The sequence below is a fragment of the Wyeomyia smithii genome, chromosome 2, assembly GCF_029784165.1.
Source record: "Wyeomyia smithii strain HCP4-BCI-WySm-NY-G18 chromosome 2, ASM2978416v1, whole genome shotgun sequence".
Taxonomy (NCBI): domain Eukaryota; kingdom Metazoa; phylum Arthropoda; class Insecta; order Diptera; family Culicidae; genus Wyeomyia; species Wyeomyia smithii.
In genome coordinates, this window is record NC_073695.1 from 179,991,932 (window position 1) to 180,017,163 (window position 25,232).

Sequence of the window (25,232 nt, forward strand, 5' to 3'; positions counted from 1 at the left end):
CTTTTACAAGAAAGATAACCCGGCTGCTTGCGTGTCAGTCATTTTTTCTAGTAAATAAACGTTGACCGTTCATTGGCAGTATTGTAATTTCTTTTTGTTTGATATTTTGAATGAAGTTCATTGAATATTTTTAAATTTTGTGCAAATGAGAAGTTGAAGTGCTGCCGAATTGTAATATGCACATTTAATACGACATCATTAAACAGGAACGGAAAAAAGGCTACGGTTGTGCAGAACGCGAATGCCGGCGCGATGCGATTCGCCTTACCGTGGTGAAATGTACAGCTCTTTCTAAGGCGAAGTAGAGCTATACATTTCAACACATTTCGTCTTGCCGAATCGCATCGCGCCGTTGTTTGCGTTCTGCATGACCGTAGCCAAACACTAAGCGACGCAAACACGTAATAATAGTCAGAGTAAGTATGTAGATGAAGATAATTAACTTTGGATTATAGCGCAAAACGAGAAAATATTAACTCTTCAAATATTCATTTGTGTTCTTCAAATTTCAGTTGTTCGATTTAATATCCGATGAAATGTCTGTTTATTATCTGATGAAGCTCTTATATAGGCCAAATGATGCATTCCCAATTTACTAGGACCGTAACTCTGCCGACCGTGCTTGGGAAAGCGCGGTATAACGACCAATCAGAGGTCGAATTTTGTGTTTTGACAAGGCTTAAGAATTTTCAATAGTACAATAGTTCGAATGATAAAATTGCAATTTCATGCATTTGGTAGGAATCTTAGAAGATTTTCTAATCGATTGCTGCAAAAACGAAGGAAATCCATCGAAAACTAACCGATTTATTAGCATTTGAAATTGGACATATTTCTCACTTTTTTCAGTTTTAGATTTTCATTTCACATCCCTATGTAGCCGAACTTCCTGAGAGAAGTATTCTACTTCAAAAAATACATGTGAACATAAATTTGCCATCGATTAGCATGCTTTTGGCAAATTGAAGTCAGTGCGAGGGAATCCACTGGCCACAATATAGGCTAGTTTGCCATCTTCTTTTTTCCAAGTGCTTCTCCATTTGTTACCAGAACGCGAAATACAACATTTCCAAATTCCTGCTGCGAGATTTGGAAGAGCCATAAATCAGGACAGATAAAACCTCGAACACAAAGAAAACAAGCAAACCTTTTAATGGATACCAAAGACACGTGTAATCAATTCTGCTTATCATATTCTAAGAAATGCACATCGTTCATGTTACACACAACGAATTTTAGTAAAACAAATCACCAACAAATTAAACAATACTTGAACTAAAAATAATCAGTCTCAAATATGTTCCATTTGCTTTCTTTGCAAATGTGTAATATATAAAGGTTTGCACTTTTGGATTTTAATTACAATGCAAGTCCAAAAATCGCAAACTGGTTTACATCATCTTTCGCTTGAAATATGCGCTTGAGGTTATTGGCAAATTAAACCATATTTCCTTTTGCAGTTGTTCTCTTTAGTTGGGCGCATTGCCGTCAGCAGTAAATGTGTGGCAGTTAATAAAATTAAGACAGAAACCACAGGTTTTGGCAGTTCCAAAATTGCCTCTTCATCTTTCCCCGGTAATGAATATGATGCGATTATTTCCCAACAAATCTCCCACTGCGAAACAGGAAACATTGTTCAGGTGACTGAGAATATGTGTAAATATACATTCTAACATTGCAGAGCTATATAAAACAAGAAATTTTCTTACTACAAATCACAGGTTTCTTTAGTAAAGAAATCCTATCAGAAGGAACGTTGCAATATATAATCATTATTCTGAAAATAATACTGCATAAATATAAAAATTATTCTATAAAATATTCTATTTACTTGTATGCAAATCTTTAACTTGCAACACACAAGCTTTGATGAAAGGACTTGTATACAAATATGTTTAAGGTGTTAGGGATGTACATATTGCAAAGCAGTTGTAGACTTTTCGATTTGATTTCTCCCTTTTTATTGTTTCGGAAGTATTCGATTCTTTCCATCCGTACGTAGGGTTTCTTCATTGATACTTCGTGAGTTATTTAGCTTAACAAGAAAGATACGCATGAACATTTTTTTTTTATTATAGTTATACGTTTTTATGCAGTATTGCATATCACTGTACCACACCGCATTCGTTTTCTTTTCTTTTTTTGTTTGTCCTATCTCCACATTTTTGTTCACTGCAAACTCCTTTCAGAGTTTTTTGAGAAGCAAGCAAGTTCATCGCAGATATATGATGGAAATGTATTAGTATTTTTCTATCGAAGCAAAATTGTTCATAGCATAAAAACAGTTTTTGACAGTTCAACTGAAACATTATTCTTAGCCTCAAAAATTTGAAATTGTTTTTTTTTTACAAAATTCCCAGCCAGGGGTCTGCGGCCGCGAAATTTAACAGGTGGTTAAAATTTCTTTCTAGATATCTCTGTGAAAGCGGATTTTTAGCCTTTTGCGTATTAAAACCAAGACGTGAAACAAATGAGATTTGCAGAACGATATGAGACTTGAAAACGCAGCCTCGTATTGCAAAAATTGTATCCGAAAATCCTTTGAGGAGCCGCGAAGCTCTCTGAGCTTCGCGAAGGGAGCCGCAGAGCCAAAAAGGTTGGGAACCACTGTTCTACACTATACTTCTGAAGCAGCCATGAAGTCGTGGAAAGTATTGCGTGAATCTAAAACAGGTGGTACTGCCAAAAACAAGAACGGTTCAATCTTAACAACTGGTTTAATTCAATAAAATATTATATGAAAGATTTTCGTTGACCATGAATGTGGAACCGTTGGCTAACAGACAGCAGACATTTAAGCAAATTTTTAATAAAATCAAAGTAACACTAACAGTATCCACTGCCTGTTCACGCTTGGTCCTGTCAGTGCCCTAGATAGTGTTATTGCGTGATGACTGTTATTTGACTGAAAATTTGAAATTATCGCTATTTGTGGCGATGGAGCTAGACTACAGTGCTACGTCTGTTGGTATGCGGTGAAAATATACTATATTTCTTTTTTTTTCCTGTATGAACTTCCTCACTGAGATTGTGAGATGTGCCCGGGTGTCTGCTGTATCCGGCATTTCTATTACACAGTGCAACAATTTTTTTGCCTTGGCTTCTATGTATGATTTTTTGATGAAGTTTGATGCGAAAATAAATTTTCCCGAGTTTGAAAATATATCAACTTAAGGGGTGGTTAAAATTTCTTTCTAGATATCTCTGTGAAAGCGGATTTTTAGCCTTTTGCGTATTAAAACCAAGACGTGAAACAAATGAGATTTGCAGAACGATATGAGACTTGAAAACGCAGCCTCGTATTGCAAAAATTGTATCCGAAAATCCTTTGAGGAGCCGCGAAGCTCTCTGAGCTTCGCGAAGGGAGCCGCAGAGCCAAAAAGGTTGGGAACCACTGTTCTACACTATACTTCTGAAGCAGCCATGAAGTCGTGGAAAGTATTGCGTGAATCTAAAACAGGTGGTACTGCCAAAAACAAGAACGGTTCAATCTTAACAACTGGTTTAATTCAATAAAATATTATATGAAAGATTTTCGTTGACCATGAATGTGGAACCGTTGGCTAACAGACAGCAGACATTTAAGCAAATTTTTAATAAAATCAAAGTAACACTAACAGTATCCACTGCCTGTTCACGCTTGGTCCTGTCAGTGCCCTAGATAGTGTTATTGCGTGATGACTGTTATTTGACTGAAAATTTGAAATTATCGCTATTTGTGGCGATGGAGCTAGACTACAGTGCTACGTCTGTTGGTATGCGGTGAAAATATACTATATTTCTTTTTTTTTCCTGTATGAACTTCCTCACTGAGATTGTGAGATGTGCCCGGGTGTCTGCTGTATCCGGCATTTCTATTACACAGTGCAACAATTTTTTTGCCTTGGCTTCTATGTATGATTTTTTGATGAAGTTTGATGCGAAAATAAATTTTCCCGAGTTTGAAAATATATCAACTTAAGGGGCAACAATAGCACCATTTTGAGTTTTTGTGGAATCGGAAGTTTCCGATGTTTTTTCGACGCCATTTTGTTTTGAGACCAAATATCATAATTCTAAGAGTTTGTCGACATATGAGCTTCTTCTCACCCATCTTTAAAAAAAACAGATCTTAAATCGGACCGAAAAATGAGCTCAAAACGGTGATTCTACGAAAACGGTTTTGGCATGGTATCAGTATATTTCACAAAGCAAAATTTATTTATTTATTTATTTATTTATTATCTATTTTCATCTGACCATATTGGTCTCCATGAAAGTTAGTTATAAATAAATAAATAAAAATAATATCGAGTATGTCTCAGCATTAATGTTAATGCGCTAATATCTAAAAGTGGTAGTCAAATTATGTCTTATATTGAGTAACAAAGGCTCAGGAATCGATTGGTAGGTGTCTGATCCACGTAAAATGTCAACAACGTATCAATTTTGCCCCAATGACCCTACAAAACTAAAATAGGTTCTTCTTGATGTTAGATTAACTTATTTTAAATCTGTTTAATGTAATACCAAGAGTGTAAACTGTACTCAAATATACAATAATAATTTGTCTTCACATAATCCTCTCCTTTTTGCGGTGACTTGACGAGTTTGATAGATACTGGTAAGTTTGTTTACATTCGAACGATGAAGTTCAGTTCTCAATTGAGGCAGAACATTTCTAATGTGACCAAAATTATCTTTGAATACTGTGCGTGAGGTGCCAGTACTCTAAGAACAATTAAAATAGAACAGCATTTTTACTGCACACACGATTGCTTCCCCAGAAAAAAAGCACAAAGTCCAAGACGTAAACAAAGTCAAAGTTAGTTTAAAGTTGAGTTTATCGAATTAAGTGCAGAAAACCATTTTTTTTGCTGAAACATTATTTTCTGATGGAAATCTGACTGACGCCGGTACATACCACATACTCAACTTTGTACAGCTGTAGCATTTTCAAGCGACATCAAGCGAATTTTATATTTAAAAATCCAACTTAAGCTGAGTTTCCTATTTCCTTGCCTAAGACCTGATTATAACTTTTCAATACTGTTCTTGTATAGAAAATAACCATTTATTCACAATACTATTTACTAAACCAAAAGTTATAAGAAATTGTTGAAAATTTTTGGAAAAATTTGAAGTGTTCATATAGTTTACATTTAAATAGTTTATGTGTTGAGTTATTAGTTGGTAGGATAGATGTTAAAACTTTCAGATGACAAATAATAAATTCCATTACAACTATCAGATAATTTTTACTCACTTATAGTGTACTACCTTTTTAGCGTGTAACAAAGAATGCTCTTTTACAGTGATGATCAAATTTTTCAACTATTTGACAGTGATCGCTTTATTAGCATACCTACATTCATTTGCGTTTTTTGCAAAATTTGGGATAAAAACGTGTGATAGTGTGAAATCGGACTCATTCATCGAAAGAAAACTTACTACCCACCAAATGCTCTTTGAAAATCGTCTTGTTCGAATGTATTGACGATTAGGTAAAACGTATGTGTGCAGTGTCAAACTAGTGGAACGGTGGTAAGAAGAATATTTTATTACCATGCGAAGCGAACCAACGTTTATGTATTTGCTGTTGCTATCTCTTTTTCCACAATATTTCCTGTTATTTCGTACCGCTCAATGCTGCACACATCGGCAACAAGGCAATTTGCGCTCACACAGCAGCGGGCGACGGCAGTGGTATATAATTAGCAGTGTTGGAAGTCTTACGATTGTGTTTTGAATGCTCCAAAACAATATGTGTACGTTAAAAACAACAAAGCTTTAACATTTTTACTATTATTTGCTAATAATGAAATGTTATTTTTGCAATATTATTGTTTACGTTTCGTCACAATTGCATTTTATCTTTAAATTGATCTCAGATGATACTAAAAGCAATAAAATCATACGTAAAGAATAACCTTTCGAACCGACCACTCATTTGGCTACTCTGCTACTGTATAGCATGCTAGCGGCGGGACTGAACCAACCATCGACCTTTCGAAACTGTGCCTCGAACACAAGAAAGTCGCTAGCACTTCGTTAGTATTCGTAGTGCAGCAGACAAATCCAGTTGTGTGTAGTGTGATCTCTTCGCTGGATGTACGCGTTTCGCACATTTGCTGAGCCGATGGTGATGAGACTACACTCTCGTTCAATACAATAGTGATCCAACGCCAAGTATAGCAGTGATCCTTGATTATTTTTTGAGTGCATTTTCCCCCGCCGCCTTTGCTTGTGAACACTCTCACATGCCACCGCACCACCACAAGAGTTCCCGTTTGCAAACAGTGAAAACTGCAGCAGCCGTCGGTGCTTCTTCCGCAGTAGGCTGCGTGAATTGAAAAAGGTATAGTGTGTATTTGAGACGCCATAGAAGATCTCTATCAAAGTAGTAAAGCTGTGGGTTGCAACACAGCCATAATTCGAGCGCGCGCGGACACTAATTTTTATTTTGAGCTGAATGTTGGGTAGTTACCCGTATTTCAGAAATCATAGAACTATATCTTGTTGTAATTTTTTTTCAAATCATATTTTTCGATTATGCGCGTTTTTGCTCTATCTTCGAACGAAGCGTATTTCGTTCATAAAATGGCGTCCATCATGAATTTAGTTTTCTGAAGGCGACGCTCCATCGGACAATAAATGCCCAGAAAAAATGTTATCAGTTCTAACGTTATCAGTTCGATATGCTGTTACGCTCGTGTATAGCGAGGGCGGTGTGTTGTGTAGTTGCGTGAAAGTGTAAGTGCAAGAAAGTGAATTTTCAATTTGCCCATATTGCGCCCGGCCACCGTATGCACACACAGAAAAACAAGTCGATTTTTTTTGTCCTATGCTCGGATTTGTTGGGTTCGTCCTGACGGGTGTCAGAGTGTGCGCGTGTTTTTCTTTCCTTTTTTTTTGCTATTTGGTCCTACTATTTTCCGAGGCTTGCGGTAGTGACTGCGTATACCGGTATGTGAGACCGAAATTTCATGCGTGTACGCGTGTGGGGTAATTGATTGTTTGTTCTTTTGTGACGTGGGTATACAATTACTGAAAAGTTAGCGTTCGGAAGTTTTTATTAATGATTCGCATTGTAAACGCGTTTGAAATTGATTGTTTTTGAAATTCTTTTATTCATTATTAGGTATGCCATTTTTTAAAGAAAGATGAAGCTTAAAAAACTTGATAAAAAAAAACGAAATAGAAAAGGAAAACGTTAATATTATCATAAAACATTCGTTTCAACTTTGTTATTTTCGTGCCATTTGAAAAAAAAATCAATCTTAACGGTTTAACACCTCTGGCAAACCACAACAGGGACTGTCGAAATCAGTATAGGTAAAAATACGTTTAACTGTTGAATCTGATGAAAAAGAACGAAGTGTGTTAACCCACTTTGAAATTTAGTCGACATTCTAACTTTAAATCGAATACCGATATCAATAATCTGCCAAACTATAAATTTAGAAATAATGCAACTTAAGTACAAACGTAGAAAAATGACATTCACCATTCTCCACAAAACATTTATTTGACAGTAAAATCATAGTTTCATAGGTGCAACCTAATTTATGTTTATTTATATATATTTTTCAGTTTTGTTTTTAAATAGTTACAAAAGAATGACGTGGATATGATTGTGATTACTTCTCCAAAGTCGGATTTTCAAAATTTGTAGTTGAACAGACAGGTTCAAAAGTCACGAGTCGCCATTGATTGTTAGTAAATCATCTAAAAACGTGACCTGAAAGTAAATCGGTACCTAACCCAGACTGCAGCAGCGCGTTCGACAAAATTGTAATGACTTTGACCTCGCTTAATTTTGCGCGTTATGAAGTTTTATTTCAACATCAATATTACGTTTTTTTTTTAGTTTTTCGACGTTCATTTCCTCTAACATGAATTACATTCTATTATGACCTATGTACTGTAATTTTTCAAATATATTCAATACTGTACGCGGGTTTTTATCGCGCTTTTTTTTCGTAACTTTTATACCAAACGGTTATTCTGTATGGATTTGAGAAGCTAAGTAATCGAAAAACAAACTCGTTCATTTGACACTAATTTGGTTCAAATAAGTTGCGAAATCTTTGAGATAACAAAGTTTTTACCTTTTGAGTCATAACGGTTGAACTATAAGTCCGACCTTTTGTGACAAATAGAATAAGATTGTGGAAATCGGTTTAGCATTCGGAGAAAAATGAGTAAAATTGGATCTAAAGGTTAGCCACACCTTTGTCCTATTTTTATTTATTTATTTATTTTTTTTTTTTTTTTTTTTTTTTTGACGCATGAAGAAGGCTTACCGTAAATTTGACACATTTCGTTGACACAAAAAGAAATTTATTTGCAATTAAGTTCATTTCTGACCATAAATAAGATAAAAGAAAGTGGGAATTGAACTCCAACTAATTGTTGTTAGATTCAGTAGTGATCAACTAGGTTGGCTGATCAAATCGGTGCGATATTTAGTGTGGTTTATTATAACCAAGCACACGACTTTTTGATAGTGGATCGATCGGTAAATAAAGCACTTGTTCCACATGTTTTAATACAAAGCTCGCTTTTAAAATGATAGAATAATCTGCCATGAGCAGCTTTAAATATAACAAATAATAAACAAACACTGAATTATTTTTTCGGTGAATATTCACATATCAAATACATTTTCAAACATATAGCTAACTCGTATACAATGTATAGAATACGTAAATAAAATTTATTACATTATGACTCTCCATATTAAGTCCCATTCTCTAATCGTCGAAACTGTAACCTCCAGATGTTTAGCCAACTGTTTCAACCCAACATACACGTTTTTTTTTTTGTTTACAGATAAACCCCGGACGGAATATTTGTTATAATTGATGATACCCTAGTCGCGCGAAAAACGATAAGTGCAGTGGAACTTTAAGATAACGCATATCGCGTTGATTTCGACCAATCGTGTCAGATTTAATTAGCAAGAAGAGCAGGAACGATTCGAACTGATAAGAGGACCGCTGCGTTGCAATAGTCAAAATGTGTGCGGCTCAAACGAATCCGCCGGCAAGCTTCAACTACACTTGGGGCTTTGCCGATAATTCACGCACCGAGTCTGTTGTCGAGATTAGTCCCAACATTAATTACACGGTTAGCGATGCTACGGTAAGTACTTCATCCCAAGCTATTTTATTTGGTCATTTTCTGCGCATACAATAAATGTCACAATCATGTACATTTCAGGACAGCATAACTAGTATTGCTTTTATTCCGTTTCCCGCCAAAAAATATCGTCATTCAACTGAATCTATTTCACGGCTGTGTTTTGATTCATGTTGCTCCACAAACACGGCGAGGGAAGTTTGTGGAAACATGGCACACACAGAGGGTTTAATGTTGTGAACAAGTCGCTCTCATCCACTGTATTTCTGTGCTGATGTGCAACAATTTTCAACATTATCATATCACACAAACACATTGTGTAACTCATACCGCCTATATGTTGCTTTCACTCTACAACAACAATCCTACCGGCCGGCCCATCCGATTACTCACGGTTCCTTTGATGGGTTTCGTCCTCATATCGTTGGAGCCTCGGATATATGTGGCGCAGGTTCTTCCGAGGCGTGCACACACATTCGTATGCTTGGCTAGAATCTGTCGTTTTGCCAACCTTAACAAAAATATCGTTCGAAACAAATCCAGACTGTCCTGTACCACAGATTAATGTTGTGAAAACAGGTGACAGCATAAAAAATTTTGAGTTCCGGCATGCGTTAGCCTAGAAACGTCTTACAACTCTTCGAAAGGTTAAAATTATTCACCTATGCATAGATGAATGGTGCTTAAGCTTTAGTTTCGCACCGTAACACATCCCGTCTACTATTGTATGGAACAATTTCTGAACATTTGTTGTACATCGATTGTAATGAGATTTGTGTAAGCAGCATTTGTTTTTATTTTCTGTGCCTCTGCCACCACGACAGCGAACCAAGGACAAACTGATTTTTGCCATGGTATCAGTTTCAACACTTCGATGAAAAATAGCTACACGTAATATGTTGTAGCACTTGTTCTATTTTGATGCGGAATTGCTCTGGTACTCTTGCCTGCATGGCAATGGTGGTGAGGACGTGAATGAATGCATTAATTTGATGTTTGCTTTGCGGAGATATATTAATGCCATTCATGTTTCAATCATACGCTCTGCGTGCGACACACGGTAAAATAAGAACGGTTTGCCGAGTGATAAAATATGAACTGCCTATCGTTCTTATTGATACCCCCCTAATTTACTAAGGTCATATTTTGAGAGATATTCAAGGCAAACGGGTATTAATTGTTGTTTAGCTAATGCGATTTGAAATTCAAATAAATTGATTTGCGTCATTGTTTTTGACCTTTTCTTTATTGAGTGTAGAGTCAGTTAACACACATAGGTAGACTGAAAACGTACAATAGTGTATTGATTCTACTGTTAACGAGCATTTGTCTGTCTATCTTCGTGGTGAGCTATTAATGTGCACCAACAACCAACACATTTTCTAACCTTTCATCGAACGAAAATATTTTTTCTCGAGCCCGCCAGTGTCTGTTCATTTGGGCGCGTTCAAAAATGGCTGCTGCTGATGGCGTTATGTATTAGTTTGCCAGCAACAAGAATTGGAAAAGTACCGAGCAGAGCGAACACAAAAACGCCGCAACGGTATATAACCACATCATCAAGTGCGCTGTTGCCAAGTTTGCTTCTGTTATAGCTTGTGTGTGGAACTGCGCTGCTGTCGGTTGATTTCCCTTCCCCATTCACAACCGCCCACTTATGCCTGTGTGCTCCTCATTCACTGTAGTCGGATGTTCAACATGAATATGCGCTATCGATTTTCTTCCAGGAACCCATACAAAAAGATTGCTTCCATAAACCCTTGATCGAGGAGTGGTGTGGTGTGCAAACAGAATTTTCGAATTGCTGATTCGAACAAAGTACAGTCGTGCTCTGCTCGGTTGCCAAGTTTCTCTGTGTTAGTTCAGTTGTGGTTCACGCTAACTGCGCATGAATCGAGGGTTTTTGTAGCTGCGCATTAAAAATTATCACTTCACTGATGGTTATGTAAAGGTGTACGCTCCTACTCTCCCATCCAGCTTTTCAATAGCAACTATCTCTAAACTGTGCGTCTGTATATAATATAAAATCGTGTGGCATGTTTCACGACTCTGGGCGACAGTTAACAGAGGAACTTAACCCTCTCCCGCTCACAAGGTTTATCAATAAAATTTATAGCTTCACGAGAAAATTCAAGCTGAACACTTTGTAGACTAACTAAAATTACTGTCAACTGTAGTATTTTGAAGAAAATGCCCAGTGATGCTCTGAGGCAGCATATAAAAGTTCATGGAACAATCGTAAGCACTACAAACTATTTTATGTCAAGATATGATGATTATATTTCTTGGTGCTTTAGAGTCACCATGAGCGGGAAAGGGTTAATATTCGATCGGATATTTGCGCTTGTCTGGTTTTTCCACCGCCGCCGTTTCGTCAGTGTGTTGAAAGACTTTTTAGCATGAATGTGCTTTCAAAACACATTCATTATCGGCCCAGCTCTAATACACCCGGCACACAGTAATCACGCGGGGGAAAGGCCACTCAAACGTCGAATTTTCACTGGCGCGTCTAACATCAAATACAAGACAGCATGGTATAGAGGAATATGGTATGATAATCTCTGTAGGCACATTTTTGTTGCATTTGGTAAACCGTGCGTGTGAGTACAACCAGCCAGCATGCCAGGACATCTCGAAGTGCTACCGTCACAACCACCACCACCGCCACCATCCGTTGGTTTACGGTAGTTTGAATGCATTCCCGTCTGATATTTTTACATGTTATATACTGGTTACTATAGTGTTGTTTTCATAGGTTTTTTTTGCTTTTACACCAATACTTGCTATTCTATTATTGTTCTGTTTTCTACGTATTTATAACCAAAAGGTAAACATTGCAATATACCAACAACTTATCGATGCACCGGTTGTCGTCCTCTCGCATAGATGATAAATTAACCGAGTAAAAAAATACATATTGGTTCAAACACAATTTCAGGCTCAAACATTAAATTTTTTTCGTTGAGTCTCGATATACTAAAGTTCTTGTGATGAGTGATTAAAATAACATAGATGCGCTTTTGTAACTCATTCAGTCAAAGCAATGATGCAAATCGATACGTCAAAATTAAAAATTCTTTTTGAGTAGTAGGGTGATGTGTCATGAGTGAATCAATTTGGACTTTTTTCGTGATACATTATTATTATTATTATCGATCGCTATTGGATTTAACAAAGCAAAGCCTTGGTGCTACATTCCGATTCGGAACTCGACCTTCTGTTTATTCACAGACTTCGCAGCCAACTGTTTAGTGTACAGGACAATTGTGGGGCTAGCGCTACACGATTCTACTGTTACTAACAGTCTTTCTTGAGCCGAGAGTCGAACCTACGACGACTGGCTTGTTGGACCAGCATCGTACCTCGAGACCATCTGGAAGATATTGAATTGCATGTATATTTCTATCGAACCAATCTGGAAATCTCACCTCTCAGTTGATTCAGGAGTAGGAGTACGATGTTAGACTAATAAGCCAGTCATCGCATGTTCGAATCCCAGAGGGTTGACTGTCCAAATTTTATAGCGAAAATTTAGTTTTTATCAATACTGTTTGAACAAATTTTACATCACCAGCAGAAGTTCCCGCATGTGAAGAATCAAAATGCATTGTCGGGCTGGTCCACTTGTGATACATCACCCTACCATGGAGGACGTCAAACATTCCGTTGCAGACTAGCAGTGTCTCTCACAGGCAAGGAAGCGGTTGCTTTCTCATTTTCGATGAAAAATGACGCAAACCGTCTCGGGCTGTTGTAAATAAGCGATTCATCCTGCGCCCCGTCCAACCGTGCTGGATTGGCAGGAACTGTGCGAAGTACGTACGTGCATCTATTTCGCCATGGTACTATGGATACTGAGCTCTCCTCACTGGGCTGTGCCAGGGGTAACGCGCATGTAAACAAGGTTTGAACTTTTAACTAGCCCCGGTTCTGAATGTAGAGTCATTGCGCAAAGTTGGATGCAATTAAATTACTGACGCCAAGTGAGGGTTGGAGTGGGAAAAAGGTTATTTCAACAACATCAGCTTTACTTTCAAGCGACGCTCGCTGGTAGAGTTGTATGTGCGGTTGGCAGTCCGCTTGTTGCTGTGTGCCTTCGAAAAGTGGTTCTTTTGAATGTGCCGCGATGACGACGACAACGATGATGATAGTGCTGTTTTTGTGTTACTTGGATTTCACATTTATATTTTGCGGAACACCTCCACGTTCCACCGTGCGTCCATCGTTTGCTCATGCTGGCGATCCAGCTGGATATACAAAGCACTGGATTGAGCAAATGACAAACAGGAATGCTCATCGTCATTATACTATCCCGTGTGCGTCCGTTGCGGCACTCCAGCGAGCGGGAAAATGTACTGTAGGTACGATGGTTGGTAGCGATAACGATGGCAACTAGCTCCTGTGTTCTATCGTGCACAGACACGAATTGTTTGTCCATCGTGCTTGCCAAAATTAAATTGAAATTATGTTTATATGTTACTTGAATAATAGTTTACAGGTAGTTTTGTGTGTAATTTAAAATAATTGATGATGATCTATTGTTCAGGTCATGCATGAAAGACATAAAGCTAAATATTAAAAAATGTTAAAACATGCTTTTTCTTGTTTTTCGAAAATTTGATGCTCAAAAATTTTTGATCGAGGAATGCGAAAAATTTTCTCATTTTTATACAAAGTTTCACATTTGTTCAAAATAAAAAATACGCTGTAAAACCCCGATTCCAGTTAAATACATTTCTTCCTAACATTTTTCGTTTCAATTTTTGGAAAAAAATAGATAACATTGGCCAACACAGGTTTACTGTAAAAGCTCAAACCGGAAAAAGAAAAGATTATAGCTATTCAGCCATACCTGTGAATTTTAGTGTCCCTAGCCATTACTGTTTTTTATAAGAGACTTAAATGAGTTTCCTCGTAAAAATAACGTTAAAGCGACGAACCCGGCGAGCAATTTCTTTACGACACTCTCACGTGAGTTGACACGTTTTGGTAATGTATCTGGTAAAATTCATTGGAATGGTTGAATAGCTATAATCTTTCATTTTTCTCGATTTGAGCTTTTGGAATGCACTTTTTTTCTCATTTAGTCGACCAGTGTGATCCATATAATATCGTGAAAATCGTTCAAATGTTTTCAATAAAAAAGTTTCTCATCAGTTTGTTGCTCTGCCCAATCTTAAAACCCTCGAGACGTTTTGATATTATTTGCATATTCTTGAACAAAATCTACTCTCCTCGCCATTCGTTCAAAAGTTCATCTAACCGCGTTACAAGGTGCGAAAAAGTACCAATGAAAAAAAAGACTAGTAATTTTATTCCAGTTTTATAATGCGCGGCTGCTTATTTACTGTCTAATAAATTGTTGCTGGAAAAAGTTTTCCTTGTAAATATATCCATGTCATTTATGCATCGTAATAAATGACTTTTGAGATGCTTTTGCGCAAAAAACTTTTCAGCAAATTCGAAACTTCACATGAAAATTTGATCTTACAATGCATAAATGACAATTGCAGAAAAAAATTTGAAATCAACTTTGATATATTTGCATAAAATTTTCGCATCTTTCAAAAATTAGGCAAACTAGCAGTAGGTTTGGAAAACAATTTGAATTCGAAAAAAGACCGGTAAGGATAATTGAATAAAAAATTAGAATTAGATGTCAATCTAACAATAAAATTGCTGCTTGAAAATGTAAGCTGCTTAAAAGTATGAATAACTTAATCAGCTTGTTCTTCTGAACGAAGTACAAAATTAAAACAAATGACAATCAGAAGTTGAAATTTTCACGGATTCACACACGACCGCGAGTCACTCTAGATATTTAGCTACTGCTTCAAAGTCTTCTACCAAAACATGAACATGAAAGTAGCAGAAAGAGAAAGAAAGAGCGATAGCGTACGATAGGCGAATTGGTTGTACGGCACAATTGCCCTGATCTCTATCTAATACACGCACGCTTGGAAAAGAAGGGAGCCAAGTACTACAACATGCGTCACCAAACGCGCCCTGTCTAGATGATGTCTGTAGTGAAGTTGATAGCAGTACAATATAGAAGCGGACTCGCAAGAAAGTGCTGGTTCCGATTGGAACAACTACCTGAAGCGTCGTCAAGAGACAAGAATGTTGTAGAAACCCAAACGGAAACTCCGTTTGATCTAGTGTATTGTGTTTCCAACACATAGATAGTCTTGTTTATGTTTTGATTTTCGCTCCGAACTTTACCTCCGTAATTTGAGCATATTAAACATCCCGTGAACCTAACCAGGCAATATTTTTGCTCAGAAAAATACTGCGTATTTAGTATCGGTTATCACGGTCTAGAAGAGCGCCGCCGAGTTGGGGTAATGACAACAATTACTAAATATAGCATGACTGGCAACCTTTTGTCGAGATGAACCGTAATAACTTCAATTGATTAATTGAGCTTCGTTAAAACCCAAGAGACTCTGCGTCGTCTGCTTGTTAACTTGGTTGTAATAGAGTTTCGAAATCGACAGTACCATAACAAATGTTACTGCTTATCTTAACTTGTAACCCATTGTTTTTTTGGTTCACGAATGTTCTGTTTCTCGCTTATATAATCTAGAATTGATGCCGAGTTCTAATGCCGGTTTGACTAATCAATTGTATATTTAAGATCAGGTTGGGGCAAATTATACGTGAAAAATGGTAAACATTTTTTCAACTTTGGTGCACACAAACGTTTGTTCTGTGTAGGAGGTGACTTCTTCTTTCAAAGAAGGCTGTTTGAAACGACTGAACCTATGCTCATCATTATTAATATAATCTAATCTAACGCCCGCTCGACCAATTTAGCATCCTGGTGCTTGTTAGAGTCCATCTAAAATGCAGATTTTATTCGTTTTCATATTTGTGTACTGTCAGAGGGATGTTCATGAAAAAGCATTGAAATGATGAATCATGACCGATCGCATTCGATGCATTTTCTCAATCTGTAACGACGTAACAGTAGAAACTGTTTTGTTAAGTTTAACCCAAAGGACCTTCAAACTCGTATTACTCAGCAATTACATGCACAATTGACACAAACTGTACTGCATATTGTAAATCGATCTGTTCTCTAACCGTATTAAAAAGTTTCGTCGTTCAAAACCTACAAGTATAATTGTTAAGCTTCAATCAAAGTTTAGGCGTCAGGTGATGCCACATGGCATCACCCGCCGGGAATGGGTTAAGCTGTAAGATTTTCTTGCTTGCATATTGTATGAAACTGAATTATAGCACTCTTGTTACGCGACTTTTAAAAATGAAAAAATGAACTTGTTTATCTAGTTATCATACGATTACGTCTAACGAAGACAGTTGATAAAACATAAAGGTTTCATAGATTTCACATTCTGGAACACAAGTTCTTTCCATTTCATGCATTCTGATAATTTTCTTCTTGGTGATGCTACTTCGTGGTAGAGATGGTCGGGTACGGGTATATTTACCCGAAACCCGTACCCGACCCGTACTCGACGGGTTCGGGTCGGGTTTCGGGTAACGCAGAAAAATATTTACGGGTTCGGGTCGGGTACGGGTAATTCAAAAACCAAGGCTTCGGGTTCGGGTCGGGTACGGGTTTGAAAAATTCTCAATTGGTCGGGTACGGGTAATTCAATTTTGGTGCATTATGAGAATTTAATTTTTTAACATTTCAACTTAATGTCGAGAGATGGTCCAATACCTATTCTGACAGTTGTCGGCAGTCTATGCACCAAGGGAATGACATCATGCTATCGCTTTCTATCGCTTTTTCCTCACTTTTTTATTAAACAGAATTATGTGATCTTTAACCACAAGCAACGCCACAGAGCATCCTCTTTACAATAACAGATTACCAGTTTGTGCAAAACTCCTCAAATCAACCAAATTTCGCAAGAAAAAAATGTTTTTATAAAAATTAAAACAATGTTATATATTAAAGTAGGTAATAAAAACTAACTACAAATCAACATTTTCTTTGACGCCAAAAAAACCAAGCTATCATTGAAGCTGCAGAGCGTTTTAAAGTAATTTTTTTTTTAATATGTATATTTTATCAAATATGTCTGTCTATATGTATATTTTTTTAAATATGTCAAAAAACATCAGTATGCCGAGCTTAGGAAAGCTATGAAAAAATCAAATTTTATGATATTGCACCCAAATTTTGGACTTAAGCACTTAAATGTTATAGCAATAATGGAAAAATATTATTAAACAACTGACGTTTAAACATTTGTTTTGATGGCCAGCGATTTCCCACTGTGCATTGAGATGTTCACTGCCGTTATATAACATTATGACGCATATCCATTTGATCAGTTTTTCAATACGGCTTAAAAACTAACGGGTTACTTGTCACTTTTGTATTGAAATGGTGTATACGTCATTTCGTTTTCTCCATTTTATGCAACGTAGAAATAAGTTACAACTAAAAGAAAGATATAAAAAGATGGGTCTTCGAATGACGAAACAAATATATGAAATTTGACAGCGATAGCATAGTCTTGGTTTGTACTGTGACCAAGGATGCCGCATGTGCAGAAATATCTGTATTTTACCGATTTTTAGAATTTATCGATGACACCGAATCTTTACCAAAAAATTACAGGTTTTTGGCAAATGCAGTGATTTATCAAGTTTTATCAAGTGTTAAACTATATTAATTTTGACCTTTCAAAATTCGTTTGACCCTTTAATGTGTTTAAAAAACTCGTCGTTTATTTCAAACTTTACCAGACATGCACTTTTCATAGTGGACCGCTTCTTATAGTGGACCACCCGCCTGAAACTCTGGGTTCATTATCATTCGTTCACACGCACACTCGGTTCTAGCCTAACTTCGACCATCATCTCGAGAAACCACATATGACAATCAGTGCATAAAATGTGCGAGGTACCCAGGCATTTAAAAAAAAAAAATAAAAAAATCCAGGACGGGTCGGGTACGCGTCGGGTACCGGCAATTCGGCGTTTTTTTCTTTCGGGTACGGGTAGTTGGAATAGATATTTTACGGGTTCGGGTCGGGTACGGGTATTCTAAACAAACCAGACTTCGGGTCGGGTACGGGTTTGAAAATTTTCGATGAGTCGGGTATGGGTCGGGTACGGGTAACAAATTTCCCATACCCGACCATCTCTACTTCGTGGCACTGCGATCCTACTGACACACACAATCTCTCCCGAACCGAGATTCGAACATAAGACGACTGGCTTGTAAGACCATTATCGAAACCAGCTGGGAGATTTCAATCTAATTTTTTTTTCGTGAAAGGCAACTTTTTATTCGATTACACAGTGCAAAAAAAATTGACTTTTTTCCTGCCTTGACTTTTATATATAATTTTTTGTGTATTTTTATGCAAAACTAAATTTCCCCGAGTTTGAACATATTTCAACTTAAGGGACAACAATGGCGCCATTTTGAATTTTTGAGAAACCCGTAATTTTTCATGTTTTTTCGACGCCATTTTGTTTTAAGACTAAATATCAAAATTCTAAGAGTTTGTCCACATATTAGCATCTTTTTACCCGTCTTTTGAAAAAAAAAACAGATCTTAAATCGGACAAAAACTGAGCTCAAAACGGTGATTCTACGAAACCGGTTTTGGCATAGTTTTAGTATATTTCACAAAGCAAAATAATATCGATTATTTCTGAGCATTATTGGCAATTCGCTAAAATTTTAAAGTGGTAGTCAAATTATATCTTATTTTGAGTAAAAAAGTCTCAGAAATCGAATGGTAGGTGTCTGATCTATGTAAAATGTCAGCAGTTAAACCTATTTTTGTATTGTAGGGGAATTGGGGCAAAATCGACATTTTGCTGACATTTTACGTAGATCAGACACCTACCATTCGATTTCTGAGACTTTTTTACTCAAAATAAGATATAATTTGACTACCACTTTAAGATATTAGGGGGCATCCACATACCACGTGGACAGCTTTGGGGGGGGGTTGGCTAATGTCCACGGTCCATACAATTTTTTTAGAATTTATATGGACAGTTGTCCACGGAGGGGGAGTGGGGGGGGGGGTCAAAATCGATAAAAATCTGTCCACGTGGTTTGTGGATAGCCCCTTAGCGAATTACCATTAATGCTCAGAAATAATCAATATTATTTCGCTTTGTGAAATATACTAAAACTATGCCAAAACCGGTTTCGTAGAATCACCGTTTTGAGCTCAGTTTTTGTCCGATTTAAGATCTGTTTTTTTTTTTATTTTTCAAAAGATGGGTGAAAAGATGCTAATATATGGACAAACTCTTAGAATTTTGATATTTTGTCTTGAAACAAAATGGCGTCGAAAAAACATCAAAAATTTCCAGTTTTTTTAAAAATTCAAAACGGCGCCATTGTTGCCTCTTAAGATGTTGCACTGTGTTATAACAAAAAAAAAGAACCAAATTTTGAAATCTACTATATGAAAATTGAATTCCGTAACGCGGTTGATCTTAAAGATATTATTATTCTCATCGTTTCTTTTTTCATACAGTAATCATCGTCATTTTTAATCGCTCTGAATAAAGAAGCGGTGACACGTAGGTGAAAATTGGACTCTTTTATTCACAAATCCACAAAACATGCAAATTCATAACTTTTTATGCTCAATTTGCTTCTAAATCAAAATTCAAAGCGATGACTTTGTTTACATTAAAATAAAAGGAAGATATCTGATTGCTCAAAATTGACAACACAACGTAAAACATGCAAAATCGTGATTTTTTATGCTCAATTTGAATCCAGATTTGTTTTTACTTTCACTCAAATTTAGTTTTCTACGGAATCGGGATGATTTTCAGGTACCGACAATCAACATTAGCTGCAAATACCAAATACCATCCATTTTAGTAGATTTCAAACACTCTAAATTGATTCCCTGCATCCTGCATCCAAAGAAATGACTCCCGATTTGTTTATAGTCTGCAAATGCATAACGAATCGAGAATAAGAGATGAGATCAACAGAAAAATCGTTTGAAATGATTGGTTCTATCGGAATGAGAACATCCTTGCCTTTCAGCTTTGGTACATCACCTCGATTCTATAAATACCCATATTGGACGACATTCGGTCATTTTCAGCTGATTTCCAGAAATGAAAGTCGTCAACTTGGATTTCAAAATGGCGTGTGGAATCAATTTCTGGCCTCTGGTCATCAGATACCGCATAACCATATTGGGTGGTATTCGGTCACTTTTGGCTGTTTTCCAGCCCACATTCCTTCCGAAGTAGAGAGGGGTGTCAAACCATCATAGAAACATTTATAACCCCCCCCCCCCCCCTCAAAAAAAAAAACTACACATGTCAAATTTGGTTCCATTTGCTTGATTATTTCTTGAGTTGTATAGAAACTTGTGTTTTATTAGTATGAGACCTCTTCCTTTCAGAAGAGGGAGGGGTGTCGATCCACCATCAATATATTTTTGCCCCCCTAATTTTTCACATCCCTAATTAGGTTTCGTTTACCTAATTACTTCTGGAGTCATGCACGATTTTGTGTTTCATTTGTATGGAAGCCCCCCTTTCCAGAGGAGGGAGGGTCGTCAAACCACCATACAAACATTTCTTACCTCCAAAAACTTTCACATGCCAAATTCGGTTCCATTTACTTGATTAGTTTATGCGTTATGAAGAAATTTGAGTTTCATTTCTATGGAAGCCCCCTTTTCTAGAAAAGGAAGGGGTATCGATCTGCCATATACATATATTTCTTGCTCTCGTAAACCACCACACGCCAAGTTTGGTTCTATTTGTTTGATTAAATCACGAGTTATACAATTATTTGTGTTTCGTTCGTATGGGAGCCTTTTCTTTCATAGCAGGGAGGAGTATGAAACTACCACAGAAATATTTCTTGCTTCTCATTACATCAACTTCCCTGGCCCCAAAAATCCTTACATACGAATTTTCATGTCGATCCGCTCAGTAGTTTTCAAGTATATATGGATCAGACAGGCAGAACTCCATTTTTATTCGTATAGATTTCAAAATTTGGTTCATTTTATTTTTGTCATAATTGGATAAAAACATTGTGTCTTCATTAAGTTCGGTGTACCTTTTTGGATTTAGCAAAAAATATAAAAAATATAATAAAAACAAAATAGTGTTTTAATAAAATAAAGCTTCGTTTTCAGAACGGAGTAACATATTTTGATGGCGACTTATGAAATTTAAATACTGTCTGTCATTTCTTTGAAAACAGTTCAATAAAAAAGTAAATAAATTAGGGTTAGTGGAGTTTCGTTGCAGCGTTTATTAGAAAAATGTGCCCAATGTTTGCTTCCAGTCATGGTTCAGGTTTGACTTCTATCTGCTTGTATCAGTTGGTTACGCTTATGCTAGATTTCATATCTTGTTTTTAATAACTTATTTAGTTGACACGGCACAATTCAGTTTACTTTAACGATGCCAGATGATTTTATATCTGATCAAATACTTTTCCACTGGGATTTTTGAATTAATTTTATACTACAAAAAATAAGTAATTAAATTTAAATAACGCGATCCTCTGACAGCCTCATAGTTGTCGCATGTTACGAGAGCAGCAAGATATTTAAATTTATCCATGCTCCGAAGATACGCTTATCTATCACAATGTTAGCACCAAAACTTAACAACCTTTCACGCTCTCTACCTGCCACCATTTTCTTCGATATATTAAAGCTAATGGTAAGTCCAATTCTAGCAGTGTCCGTTTTAAAACGCATAAATATCTCCTTAATTGCTCAAGGATGTCAACAATGTCAATACCATCACCATCCCTAAAACAAGAATCATATTGGACTTCAAGATAATGGGACCGCTTTTTTGCACACCTGCTTTCCGTATTACGCCTTCCAAAGCGATGTTAAACAGCAGATTCGGGAGTCCGTCATCTTGCTTGGCACCGTCCAACGTTACGAACGAGTCTGAAATTACGCACGCTATCCTGATACACGATGTGAAACCATCATGTTTGGCACAGATTAGCCTATAATCAGTTTTGTTTGGAAACCGTGTTCAAGCATATTTTGCCATAACTCGTTGCGCTTAACTGAATTGTACCTCACCTGAATGTCTATGAACTGATGATGAATCTGCTAGTTTATTCCTCTGAACTTGTTTGGATTTAGTGCAAAATGACCGTTTGTTCGATTGTGGATTGCCCTTCCCAAAAACTCCTCTACAAAGGCAATAACCTTAGTTTATGGACCAGGATTTTGGAGACGGTTATGTATACGTGATTGATAATAAAACGGAAGCGAGATGACATTTCCGAGGTGTGGTTCTCAAGAAATTGTTGAGTAGGTACCATAAAACAAAAAGCTTATTATTTCCCATTCATTTGAAAGTAAGCTTAACAACTTCTTCAGTATTGACAATCGCAAAACATTCTGCTTAGCGAATATACGGGAAGACTTTTCAGTAAATATGAGCCAAGATATCGTTGTTGCATTTCTTGAGTGCAACCTCATCGAAGGATAACCATAATAGAAAACCGCAACACCAAACTACATAAATTTATGCAAAACTGTTGGCTCGTAATGCTGGTAAATCTGTACCAAATGTGTGCGTTTGCAGCTCACTCAAAACTCCACAAACACAAGGGCCCCCAGTGTTGTGTGTTGTACTGCGAGTACTGAATCTGTTTCTGTTAGTAGAAATGCTGTTGATGATAATTATGCCTACGAACAAGCATTTTTAACTGTTAGGCCACAAGTAGACAGCAGGTAGCAGCAACACGGGGCTATGAAAACATAAGAGCAGTGGAAATTCACTACAACAAAACCGAACCGGTGACCGGGCGTCAGTACGCTCGTAATCCGCTTGGTATCATTTTTATGGAAATATCATATCAGAGAAGAGTTTTTTATGTAGCTGTAGTGTGGTGCCACACACGCGGTCAATGGAATGTGTGTGATACCGCATGCTACGGTATGAAAGTGTGAAAAAGCACTGTGATGTGCATTCTGCCGTTATGTACACCGGCAACACGTGGATGCATCAATCATATGATTCATTAATACTCACAGCCTGCTCAGTCTGCATTTACTTAATTGTCAAACAATTGAGTCTACAAACGTGCTAAAACTAACAGATATTGTTTAGTTTACTGGATCTCATAAGCAGTAACTATTAGAAACTTTTCGTCCTTAAGGACACAATAATATTTGAACATCCAACTATTATAGTACATATCCCCTTGTATGTATCGGTCTGCAGCCAAAACACCGCTTCGGACATGAATTGGTATGTATCATGCAATGTTTTCGATTTATGTTTTATTTTTATATGGCGAACCACAAAACTACGTAGCCAAACAAGTCGAGGACCACCAGTATACAGCGTTCAGCTTTTGGCAACCTCTTTTCCCCCACAACCGTGAGCTGTCGTGCAGTCTTCATTCCGCCAGACAGTGTTATTGACTGACAATCCTGTCGGATTAAAAATAGTGGTACCTACTATAGCTTTATTATACAGTTACAGTCGGCATTACTAGTGTGAATCTGGAGGCTTGGCCTCTATTGAACCTAGTCGTAGTATCACGGACGTGTGTGACGAGTTTGGAATGGTAAACAAAGTGTGATTGTTGTAATATTCACTTTCATTCAATTAAATTTGTGCAAATACCCACACTAATGGGCGTCGGGCGTGTTTTGGTATCTGACCAATTTCTGACCTACATCACAGGATTTGTTCTGTGTGCGGTGTAAAGTGTTTTGATTTCGTCGTCAGTTGCATTGGTCGATTTTGTTGAAGAGTGTGTTCGCTCACCTACATACACATCAAATCTGCGACCTTGACCCATATACAACCACTGTGAGACGGGTGGGTGGTATGAAAAATAGAAGAGGGATGATGTACAGCTGCCTGCTGGATTTGTGCAATGAGGTGAAGGAGAAGGTATCACATTACTGCAAGGGTCTATTAGTGGACACCTGATATCAATATTGCCTTAAGTTGTGACTGTGATAAACTGTATTCGAAGGATTCATGCCAAAAAGCGGTGAAATTCGTTTCCACGTTTTCGTTTCAAATAGAATGTCGACCCGCAGCTAGCAAGTTATTCAAAAATAAACTCTTCAATGTAACAGTTCACTTTTGTTCGAATTGATGCACTGAATGTAGGTTTATCCTATATTTAAATAATCGCCACGACATACATACAACATGAACATTCTCTCAAGTCTTTATGGTGAGTTTCCACCGCTTACCCCGGCGGTCGGCGACGCCATACTAGTAAAACTTGTTTTGCTTTTCAATACACACAGCCCTGGTACTGTTTGCGTGTTCCCCTCATTTCAAAGCCAACCATTATCTCACGGGAAGAGCCGCAAGCCGACATGGCTCTGGTGCTGTGTTGTGTGAGCCTGAGAGTCTGTTCAACATGTTGGAATTAATATCATATCAATGTTGTTTCCTCTGTGTCTGAGTCACGACACAGACGCTAATACGACGAAAGTATCGACCAAGGCCCAACCATCAGTCTTTTAAAGGGCTATTCCCACTGCTTCCGTTCCGGGACCGGGCCGTGGCTGTTCCGTGTGTCGTCCGGGCTCGTTTGAGATTGATTGCATGCGTTCTTATGAACGCATTCACACCGACGCGCCGTGCCCAGACCGGGGCAGCGTTGCGTTGCCGTCGTGCTGCCGCCGTGCGAGAGGAAAACTATCGTTGCCGACAATACTTTGTGTTGGCCGGAGAGTGCACGGGAGGCACTCGGGTGGATGCGTGTATGTTGTAGTGACATATTTCGCGCGGAGTGAACTGCGGTATGAAAAAATGAGGAAGACGTTCTTTCACATACACACATCAACTTTTCTCAGCCAGAGCGCAGCGCAGGCACGGTTCGTACACGGCGCAGTGTGAATGCATTAAAGTCCCGGACGGGACACGGACACGGCCCGGCCCCGGAACGGAAGCAGTGGGAATAGCCCTTAAACCCGAAGCTATCCGCTGTGCATTTGCTCTGCGCACTCTCTACAGTGCTGATTGTGGCCGTCAATCCAACGGACATAAACATTCAAAACACGATGTCTTTCGCAATATCCCCGACATCAGATTGCTGGTTACGGTTTAGTATTCACGAGAAACCACGCTTTCGAGTGGGCTATCCATTGCGGGACAGTGGTTTG

The 25,232-nt window shown here is 37.6% G+C and overlaps 1 protein-coding gene across 9 annotated transcripts in view; it reads left to right on the top strand.

Annotated features, from left to right (window-relative positions):
* The first annotated feature begins 6,018 nt into the window (after positions 1-6,018).
* The window catches only part of LOC129721513 (zinc finger protein 569-like), a 44,645-nt gene continuing 25,431 nt past the window's right edge, over positions 6,019-25,232 (top strand). For 6 of the 9 annotated variants that reach the window (XM_055674169.1, XM_055674173.1, XM_055674176.1 and 3 more), the window contains exons 1-2: positions 6,019-6,337; positions 8,815-9,126. In XM_055674169.1, the coding sequence (XP_055530144.1) occupies positions 9,001-9,126 (126 nt within the window). In that variant the 5' untranslated portion in view covers positions 6,019-6,337; positions 8,815-9,000. Of the gene's footprint in view, positions 6,338-6,358; positions 6,946-7,160; positions 7,315-8,814; positions 9,127-25,232 lie in introns of those variants that run through there. The other 3 variants (XM_055674170.1, XM_055674172.1, XM_055674171.1) reach the window with 3 other exon arrangements.